The 10,371-nt window shown below is 46.1% G+C and overlaps 2 protein-coding genes across 2 annotated transcripts; one reads left to right on the plus strand and one right to left on the minus strand.

The window, feature by feature from the left end:
* The first annotated feature begins 972 nt into the window (after window positions 1-972).
* Window positions 973-6,802, plus strand: PSMD5 (proteasome 26S subunit, non-ATPase 5). The gene is made up of 10 exons (XM_058853762.1): window positions 973-1,287; window positions 1,455-1,599; window positions 2,191-2,304; window positions 2,529-2,657; window positions 3,301-3,410; window positions 3,787-3,929; window positions 4,391-4,582; window positions 4,779-4,888; window positions 5,330-5,470; window positions 5,955-6,802. Exons 1-10 carry the CDS (start codon window positions 1,091-1,093, stop codon window positions 6,210-6,212), a joined length of 1,539 nt encoding a protein of 512 aa, XP_058709745.1. The 5' UTR covers window positions 973-1,090; the 3' UTR covers window positions 6,213-6,802.
* A 993-nt stretch (window positions 6,803-7,795) lies between these two features.
* B3GALT9 (beta-1,3-galactosyltransferase 9) lies at window positions 7,796-10,067 on the minus strand. The gene has a single exon (XM_058853763.1). The coding sequence runs from the start codon at window positions 9,805-9,807 to the stop codon at window positions 8,773-8,775; it is 1,035 nt and encodes a 344-aa protein (XP_058709746.1). The 5' UTR covers window positions 9,808-10,067; the 3' UTR covers window positions 7,796-8,772.
* Window positions 10,068-10,371: the final 304 nt, after the last annotated feature.

A 10,371-nucleotide genomic window follows, 5' to 3' on the forward strand; every position in this document is an offset into this window, starting at 1 on the left:
TGACTCCATTTCTCACCTTTGCTTTGATTCCTCTGTCTATGAACCTGTTGTTTTCTCATATTTCATTGGTTGGGTGCTGAATCCCGGCGTGTTCGTACCCAAAATCCCCTGTAAGGGACGCGGGGCAGAGGAGCCGTAACCCCTTTTAAAAACCCCTAACATTTCACTGTCCCCCTGTCCGTTCCCAAAATCTGCCAGGAGAATTCATCCCTTGCCAGCCTGCAGAACACCCGAACCCGCCCATTGTATATTTATTTGGGGGATGTAGCCTTTGGCAGAGCTGGAAGCACAAAGTTGTAGAAGTTCTCTGACCGCATCACTTTGTTTGCAAAAGGTGAGAAAATTCAGCTTGAAGACATGAGGGGGTGACACAGCCCAGGGAGCTGCTCCGGGCAAACACCGGGCTGGGACCGGCTGTTCCTGCTCTCCGGGATCAGCACTTTCCCTTCCCGAACACAGATAAACGCCGTTTATCCCATTTTTCCCAAAAAACAGCGACGCCGTGCACCGACCCCCGCGCTCCCCTCAGGGGACCGAGACCCGTCACGGCCCCAACGGGACCACGCCCCTTCATTACCGGGACCACGCCCTCATTACCGGGACCACGCCCCTTCATTAACTGGACCACACCCCTTCATTACCGGGACCACGCCCTCATTACCGGGACCACGCCCCTCATTACCAGGACCATGCCCCTCATTACCAGGACCACGCCCCTTCATTACCGGGACCACGCCCCTCATTACCGGGACCACGCCCCTTCATTAACTGGACCACACTCCTTCATTACCCGGACCGCGCCCTCATTACCGGGACCACACCCCTTCATTAACTGGACCACACCCCTTCATTAACTGGACCACACCCCTTCATTACCGGGACCACGCCCACCACCACCGGGGCCGCGCCCCTCGCGCCATGGGGCGGGGCCGAGGCGGGCGTGCTCGCGGACATTTTGTTTACATTGTGCCGGAAGCAAAGGACGCCCTTAGCAACGGCGCGGCGGTTGCTAAGGGCTACCCGAATTCTCGCGAGATTCCCGCCCGGCTGTTGCTACAGGCGACGCGAGTTCTCGCGAGACTCCCGGGAGATGGCGGAGGCGGCGGCGGCCAAGATGGCGGAGGCGGCGGCGGAGCTGCTGGAGCGGGCGGCGCGGCGGGACGCGGCGCTGGAGGAGCTGCGGGCCCTGCGGGTCGCCCTGGAGGCCGTGCCGCCCGCCACCCTCCGCCCCCGCCTCGGCGAACACCACCTGGGGGCGCTCTTCGGCCTCCTCGCCGTCAATGACCGGTGAGCTCCGGCGCGGTGCCGCGGGCCTGAGCGGCCCCGCTGCTGTTCTCCCGGAGCGGGGGGCTCCTGCCGCCTCCCCGGTTCGTTCCCTGCTCTCTTTCGGGGCGGGAGGTGGCACAGCGGTTTCCCTTTCCTCAAGGGCTCTGTTTTCTCTCCGTCCCGCCCAGCGAACAGGTGTCCGCGTGTGTTTCCATCCTGGAGAGGCTCCTGCAGGCCCTGGACCCCCTTTACGTGATCCAGAACCTCAGGGAAGAGCTGCAGAAGGGCCTTTTCCACCCCGACGACTCCGTGAAGATCCTCACCATGTCCCAGGTACAGTTTCCTCCAGGAGGAGGGGACAGAGCTCTGTGCTGAACTCTGGCTTAGTCCCCATCTGCTCCTTCCTGCCTCAGTTTGTGATAAAAGCAGGAATTGTGTCATTCTTCGCTCGTGCCATTTGAGATAATTACCGTGCAGTATGTGTATAATGCTCTATGATATGTCAATAATAATATCCAAAACTATGTCCTGACAAAAGCAGCTTGTGAATAAAACTTCTGCCACGTGTCTCGGTTAACGCTTTCCGTGCCAGCACTGACAGCAGGTGATGTAAGAATTAAAAGCAGCAACATTTTGATATTCAGGATGCTTTAAACTATTGTGGAAACACCAAGCAGGCTGTGGGAGCTCGACACTTGTTGCATTAATTTAAAAGAACAGGATTGTGGGATGCTGTGGTTTGGGATGGATTTGTATAAATTCAGCTAAAAGCAGCTGCTCGGGTGCTGTCCAGTTGAGTTTTGATCCAAAAACCTAAAAAAATTGTGGCACTGGCTTTCTGTGCAGCTGTTCCAGTGCTTGAGTATCATTACAGTGGGGGAAAAAAAATTGTTTTAATGTTATTTTCTGTAACTCTTTGCTCAGGTTGGGAGGATTGTTGAAGACTCAGCTGCTGTCACAGAAATTCTCCACAGCCCTGAGCTGTTACGGCAAATCATAAACTGCATTGGTGGGGAGAAAATAGCAGTGGCCAAAGAGGTAAACATGGCTTTATTGTCCCATTCCTCTGCAAGCTGAGGTGGCTGGATGACAATAATAATGAGTGAAATAATCAGTGAAAACTGAATTATAATTAAAATTAAGTGTATAGTTATAGTTAATAAGTTAATCAAGAACATTGCAGCTAAACCTGGTAATCTTAGATTTTCTTCTCTGCGTGGTTTTGTTCCTTTTTAGTAATAAGATCCTGTTTTTGCTTGCAGGCCATTAAATCTCTGTCAAGAATAGCCCAGAGCAAGGAGGGTTTGGAGGCTCTGTTTGGGAGCAGTTTGTTGAGTGACCTGAGGAATGTCATGGCCACGAGTGACGTTGTTCGGTACAGGGTCTATGAGGTGGGGACGTTCTCTGCTGCTCCTGACTCTCAGCCTGGGGTTTATGGCTTTTAAGTTATTGTTTCTCACTGCTTTACACACTTCCCTTCACATCTGTGTTTTATCAAAAGTAGAAAGGAGTAGGAAGATTACAGCAGTGTGGGCTTTCATGATGTCATAACTTCTCTTTCCCATTTTTTTGGTATAAAAGTGTGAGTTACTGTTTATTTTCTAACTTGTAGTGCCTAAGGCATTGGAAGGGCTAGACAGAATTACTAAAAACACCAGAAAGTGTTTCTTTCTCTGCGAATAAAAGTCAAATAGTTAACTGTAGCCTCTTAACTTGTGGATGTGAAGTGCTGCTGAAAGTTTTGGAGAGATGCCAACTGCCAGTCTAGAGATGTTTGGCAAAGGAGAAATAACACAATTTAGCCATTCTAGAGCTTAATGGGGATAGCACAGGAAGAGCTAATTGTGAGTAGAGATCAAAATCATGTGCTGTAAACTTGGAACTCCTTATGAAGTTGCTTCAGGCAAACATTTGGGTTAATGATAAAAATGTGATTTAATAAATGTAGGGCTAATTAGCACCATAAGATGTATTTGGCTGTTGCTGTGAATTATTAGAATATTTTTATAAACTGTCCTTTTTGCTTTTATTTAGTTAATTGTGGAGATTTCATCAGTGTCAGCAGAGTCTCTGAATTACTGTGCAAACAGTGGGTTAATCCCTGAGTTAATTGGGGAGCTGACTGGAGAGGATGTGCTGGTCAGGTACGTTGGTGAGTTTGCCAGGGAGATTTCCACCATTGTTCAAACTCTGATAAATGTGTTTGTGTGTGTTTCTTGTAAAACTCTTTTCAGAAAAACACTTCATCTGCCTCTTCTTAAACTGTCTTGAGTGTCAAATGCTTTATACCTTAATCTGAGGACCAAGCTGGAGTAATAATTACCACGTTTGGCTGCAGTAGAAACAGTTTAAGTTCTTTTACAAATCTAAGGAGCTGAATGAGCTCAGAGAAGCTTGAACAATTGGGGCCATTTGGCTTTTTTTTTGCTAGGATTTCATCTTATGGATGTGATTTCTTTTTCTTAATCACTGAATGCTTCAAGCCCCACCTCTAAACTGAAATAACCGTGTGTGTTGCAGAGCCACGTGCATAGAGATGGTGACCTCGCTGGCCCACACCCCCCACGGGCGGCAGTACCTGGCTCAGCAAGGAGTCATCGACAAAATCTCCAACATCATCCTGGGGGCTGAATCAGATCCCTTCTCCAGCTTCTATCTGCCAGGTAAAACCATGCATTCCTTCTTTCCAGGGTTTGCTGCTTGCTTTGGTGAGGAGTTAAATTGGAAGCACTGTTAAGCCTCTCTGTTGAAAGCTTGGGGGAAATTTTGAATATTAGATCGGATATGTAAAATATTGGATATTTCAAAAATGCTGAAGGAGAGTCTGACACACAAAGGATGTTCCTCAGTAGGAGTGGTAAGATCTGGACAGGCTGTGCTGTAGCTTTAAAGTTTGTGTTATTGTAGCCTTTTTTAGGAATACAAACATCATGAATTAAGCAACAGTCAAAATATTTGGCTTGTTGCTTAGTTCTGTCTTATTTTGAGCTTTTTACCAACACTATTCAGACTTAATAACACATGTTTAGGAACAAATCAGTCTCACATAAATGTACATTTAATTTTGCCATTGCTGAAGTTACTGTTCTTCCACTCAAAGCTTTTTTTGGTCTTGTTTTCTCAGGATTTGTTAAATTTTTTGGCAATCTGGCAGTTGTGGACAGTCCCCAGCAGATCTGTGAGCGCTACCCTGTCTTTATGGAAAAAGTCTTTGAAATGGCAGAAAGTCAGGATCCAACCATGATTGGAGTGGCTGTGGACACACTGGGAATCCTGGGATCAAATGTGGAAGGCAAACAGGTTTTACAGAAATCTAGTTAGTATCTTTTTTCCCTTTACTAAAACCTTCTCATTATAATGTAAGAGTGAATTGGTTTGGGGTGATACAGAAAGGAATTGAAAAATGTATTCACTTATCTAATGAATATATTTATAATGTAGCTGATGGGTAACTGTATTCCTGTAGAGATCTGGCTGAGTTAATTAAAAGCACTTTGTTTTTGTTTTGAAAGGAAGTAGATTTCAAAATCTCTTAAGCAAAATAGGGCACCAGGCCAAGAATGCCCCCACTGAGTTACGGCTTCGGTGCTTGGATGCGATTTCATCTCTGCTTTACTTGCCTGTAAGTTGGAGTTTTTGTCTTTGTTTTTTCTTTAAATCTCCAAGAGTGAAATCATCACACACCTGAGTAATTGTGAGGACACATTTTACAGCCTCTAGGTTGGGTACCAGTGGTGCTTTCAGTGTTCTGAGTTACTGATTTACTGTTTTGAAGTTCCCTGATTGATTTGCTTAAAGGTTTGGGTTTGTTTGTAAGGAGCCAGGTGTTCTGAAATGTTAATAAAAGATGAAGTCAAGGCTTCATTGATGAGGGAATGAGAGTAAAGGTTCATATCCTTGTGCTCAAAGGGATGGGGGCAAACTGCTCCAGTCCCTGTGGTCTTTGGGATCTGGGTTACCAGTGGAGCTCTGAATGGGTGATTAAACCATTTGAGCACATCCTGGAAACCTGAAAGCTTTTCACAATCCTAATCAAACTCTTTCATTTTCGTGATTTACGTAGCCAGACCAGCAGACAGAAGATCTTTTAAGAATGACTGAATCCTGGTTCACATCCCTGTCCAGCCAGCCCCTGGAGCTGTTCAGGAGCATCAGTACTCAGCCATTCCCTGATCTCCACTGCGGGGCTTTACGGGTGTTTACTGTGAGTGCTTTTGGTTTTAAACATCAGGGAGTGACTTGTGTTGCCGTTCAGTCTCAGATTTATTTATTTCTTTGAAGGGAATACCATAAATTTTTTGTTAAAGCCCAGAACTGGTCAGAAAAAGGCCTTTTTCCTCATGCCCCACTTGGCTTCCCTGTGTAAATAATGCAGCAGACACATCGTGTCTGTAATGCTAATTTTCTCATAAATTGGAGAGGGGAAAAAAGGCAAGAGCTGTGCTCTAAGGTGCTGCTTCTATACCAGAGGCACTGCTGTGATAATTCCCTCAAAACTTTGAGGATAAGCACTGAGCTCTACTTGTTCTCCAGTGCTAAACCCTGCTGCTTGATTTGAGTGGTGGTTTTGTATCTGATTTAATTTTTCCTGTTCCTTGTCCACGTACCAAAAACCCTACTGTGTAACTGCTTTTCTGGGGTTTTGTAATGTTTTCCCTCTCTCACACATCTTTTGTCTTCCTGTTCAGGCCATTGCAAATCAACCATGGGCCCAGAAGCTGATGGTGAACAGCCCAGGGTTTGTGGAGTACGTTGTGGACAGATCTGTGGAACCTGACAAAGCTTCAAAGGATGCTAAATACGAACTGGTGAAGGCCCTGGTGAACTCCAAAACCATTGCAGAGATTTTTGGCAATCAGTACTACCTGAGGCTCAGGGCTTACCTGCATGAGGGCCCCTATTATGTTAAAGCAGTTTCTACTACAGCTGTGGAAGGAGCAGAATAATGTCCTTGGTGTCTGGAGTCCCCTTCCTGCAGAACACAGTCCTTTCACAGGTGTTGAGGTACAAAGGTGTAAAAACTCTCCACACTGGAGGTTGTCTCTTTAAAGGAACATGAAGATATTTTGGCTCTATTTGAAATGAGTCAGGAGAGCAAATTAAAGGCTGTTTGATATTTTCCCCTAAAATGTCATGGCAGAAGTTCCCTGTATGCTTCATGGTACAGGTAACCCAGGTGAGCACTTAGCAGCTGCTGACTGTGTTTTATTTGGCAGGATTTATCAGTGTTTGTTTAAATTGTTCTTTGGTTTGGAATTTCTGTTGTGTTTTCTCAGTAGGTTACAGTTCAGTTAAAAAAAAACCACCAAAACACCTCAAGATTTGTAACCTCAGATGCTGCCATAATTTCTATTCTTTTTTAATTCGTTTTTTTACCTGCCAAAGTTGGCATTTGCATGGAACACTCTTTGTTCTGTCAGAATCCTGTTGCTGAATAAGCCAGTGACTGTCCACGAGGGAGTATGGATTGGATTCTCTTGTTTTCAGCCTGCTGGATGTGAACCTTGCTGGAATAAATAATCTTAAATATTGTTTACATTTTCTGCTGAGGATTAAAAAAAAAGAAGTTTGTAGCCCTTTGAAAAACAAGTCAATGCACTCTGTAGGGATCAAACCCACCTGGGAGCTTTGTTTCCCCTCTTGGCTGTGCTGTGGGGTGGCAGCTCAGTTTAGTGGCTGGAGCACTACAAGGCTACTTCAGAACCAAATCTTGAATTGTTTACACTATTTTTTAACAGAGATACAATTTTTTTAAAGTATTATTTAAAGAAATGTGGTATTTTAGTTATCTGAGTTAGACTAAAAGGGGTAAGAACATGGAGCTCTTGTGTTGAAGGGAGTGAATGTAGTGGGAGTATGGAAATGTCTTAGGAAGCTGGAATCTTCTTTTGAAGATATCAGAGCTGGGAGAGAATCAGGAGTGGCTGGGCACTCCAGTGACATGGGACATGCCTTTGCCCATAAACAGAGACCACAGGGGACTTTCTATCAAAGCCTTGTATTCTTTTTGTTAAGGGGGAGCAAAATAAAACATTTAATTGCTGCTTTGGGGCTCATTTTAGTAATGTGTCAGCCAGGTGTAACTGTGGGAAGCACTGACCCCATGTCCCTGTGCTGCCAGGGGAAGCAGGAGGATCCTGTCCTGCAGGAGCTCTGGTTTTACCTGTGGTAGCTGGAGGTGCAGCTGGCATTGCTGGCAAAAATTGCTGCCCAGCAGTCCAGGTGGGCTCAGAGGAGCTGGGGGAGATCCCTTAATGTTTGCTAAGCTGTCTAAATGCAGGTGAAGTGCCTTGTTTCTCACCACCCAAGATGTCTCCAAGTTGTCATCCTACATCCCAGTGCTGCTGCTTTTATCCTAAATGTGCCCAATAAACATCTGCCAGTGAGAAATGTGTCTTGTGACTGGAGAGAGCACGGGGGCTTCATGAATCCTGCATCCAGCAAACACATCAGAGCACTAAAAGGAAATCAACAGTGTAGAAGTCCTTAGCTTGCACTTGTTCTGGGCAGTTCAGCTCTGTTATTTTAGGTGGCTTTGTGTGCTGGTGGCTCTGTACCAGCCATATGCTGAAATGTCAGTAAAATAAATCAATATATAAACCTGTTCTGCAATTCATGAGCCTCTTCCATGTGTGTTTTCAGCTGGTGCTTTTGAAAGCTACTCTGTGTGCTGAGTATTTAGCATCTGCTTTGCATGGCACACTTGCCAAAGACAATATTTTAGAATGTGCAGAGATGCCAAACAAGGGGATTTTTTTTATGTATACACATATGCTTTATTTTGTTGAGCTTTGAGCTCAGTGTTGATTGATTAATTGATCACTTTCCCCTTATTACTCAGATGCAGTTCCCTGCCCATGCTGTACATTGCCATATGGATTACATGCTGCTGCTGTATCTGATAGAAATGACAAAATTGGAGTGTGTTGTTTTTGTCATCCCCCCTTCAAGTAACAGGTGGAGATAACTGAGGAAAAAACACGAAGTGGAATGCTGGAGAGTTGAGGTAACATGCTGAACATTTGGTTTAGAAGCCAAAAAACCCCAAACCAAACCTTGTCATTTGATGGATGTTAACAAACAGCATTACTTGAGGAATTTCCACGATGGCTCAGTGTCTGTTCCTGCTGGAGCTGCTCTGTTTCTCTCAGCCTGCTCAGAAGCAGCTCCTTTTGTGGATGGAAAGCTTCCCCTTTGTTACAGAATTCTTTGGAGGTAGGTGATACCTCACTCACATAAAACAGTTTTGAAGACTCAAAAGTCTGAAAAACCCTGGATATAGACAAAGTCTGTTGGAATACTGTTTTTTACTTCCATGCATGCACTTGTAGGTACTTACAGAGGCAGAGTACATCCAGTTCTGCTCTGTCACTCTGTAACAGTGAGAATTCATCTGCTGCTGAAGGGAAAAGAGCAAACTTTGGGAGGGGATCCTCAGTACTGAATGTTAACTGGATAACACAGCTGATGACAGAAAATCCAGCCTCTTTTTGCTGAAGTTAAACATTAATTGACAAAATGAAGGAGCTCATTTTTTATCCTATCCAAGTTGAACTGTTTGAACTTATCAATGTAGGTCAGAACCTTGCAGGACACCAGGCTGTAGTAGGTTTCCAGTAAGGAACAATCTTCCCCATTGCTTGTTTCCTTCCAGTCTTGAAATAGCTCGTCCTCTCTCATGTCAGAGGAGGTGAAAATGAATTTATAGCAGCATCGATTGTAGCTGATGTGCTTCTCCCCAGCAAAGCGGGAGCTGTGCCTGGCAGTGATGCCAGCTCTTTGAGCACAGATCCCTACAAAAGCAGCTGGGGGCACTGCCAGGGGCACCTCCCTGGCAGCCACGTAAACCTTGCGAGCCACGTCCTGGGACATGAGGAAAGCGCTGCCGTGGCAGAAATCCGGGTAGAACTCCTCGGGGTATTGATGGATGGGGACAAAGCCGGGGCTCTGGGGGTCCCTGTCGGGCACTCCGTGGTGAACCACCCTCCCAAGGTAGATGTCCTCCAGCTGGGTTAAACTCAGCAGGTACCCAGCCAGGCTGGCAACACCCACAAACACATCCTGGGCTGTGTGAAGGATGTACCTGGCACGGGGACAGAAAGTCACCGTCCACTCCACGCTCATCAGCATCTTCTGTGTCTGCGTCTGGGGGGAATCGATGAAACTGCCTTCAATAATGTCTCGGTGCTTTTGAACCTCTTCATCGATCTCCAGCTGGGTGCTTGCTGCAGCTGCCTTTCCTACAGCAAACAGAGTCAGGACGCTGTAACCCCTGGAGCCTGTGGCATTGCCCCAGGTCTGCCTGATCACGTCGCGCCTTGTCCTGTTTTCTGGGCTGCTGCAGACAACAATGAGCAGAAATATCTCTTGATTGGAGCAAGTCACTGCACTGCTGCTGCTGTGGGAGAGGTTGGCCTTCAGAGGATCCAGATCCAGCTTCCTGGCCCTCTCCCTGATCTCCAGAGCCTTTGCATCGGTGTATGACAGAGGCAGGGAATGCAGGAAGTATTGCTCCAGTAAATCTGCCCCAAAAAGCAGCATGTGGAAAAGCAAGACATTGAAGAGGATGAAGCACCACTGGTGTGTGCGGAGCCTGCAGAGGGTCAGCTGGGGAACAGGAACATGGACACTGAATTCTCTTGCCTCTCAAACCAAAAGGCTTTCTCTTATTTTACAATATATCCATGCAAAGCAATCACAACTTTTTAGACCTTTCTGGTCTTTGTATTATAGAGTGTGAGGCTTTTTTTTTCCCCTAGAAACTTAAGGAATCTACTTGTGGCACAGTGACATCCCAAAGTGAGAAGGATGGTACCATGTTGAAAGCTTCTTTCTGTGCATCTGTATATGGAAAATACTAAAGAATGACTTGCTATGAATAATTTTTCACAATTTTTAGCTTGTTACTGAAGGCCTTAGTATGTCCTTGAAGAACTTTGGGTACTTGTCCTGACACTGCCCTATGAAAGCTGTCAGGGTCAGAATCCAGAGGGAAAGGCTGGGTTGGATGGGGCTTGGAGCAACATGGGGAAGTGGAAGGTGTCCCTGCCCATGGCATGGATGAGATGGTCTTTAGGTCCCTTCCAACCCCAAGCCTGTGAAAGC

This window comes from Poecile atricapillus, chromosome 20 (genome assembly GCF_030490865.1).
Source record: "Poecile atricapillus isolate bPoeAtr1 chromosome 20, bPoeAtr1.hap1, whole genome shotgun sequence".
Classification (NCBI taxonomy): domain Eukaryota; kingdom Metazoa; phylum Chordata; class Aves; order Passeriformes; family Paridae; genus Poecile; species Poecile atricapillus.

Bases quoted from the DNA above. Each gene is read 5' to 3' on its own strand.
- PSMD5 (XM_058853762.1), top strand. From the start codon at position 1,091: ATGGCGGAGGCGGCGGCGGCCAAGATGGCGGAGGCGGCGGCGGAGCTG. The intron at 1,600-2,190 runs GTACAGTTTCCT...CTCTTTGCTCAG, and splicing joins AGATCCTCACCATGTCCCAG to GTTGGGAGGATTGTTGAAGA. The intron at 3,411-3,786 runs GTACGTTGGTGA...TGTGTGTTGCAG, and splicing joins GGAGAGGATGTGCTGGTCAG to AGCCACGTGCATAGAGATGG.
- B3GALT9 (XM_058853763.1), bottom strand. From the start codon at position 9,807: ATGCTGCTTTTTGGGGCAGATTTACTGGAGCAATACTTCCTGCATTCC.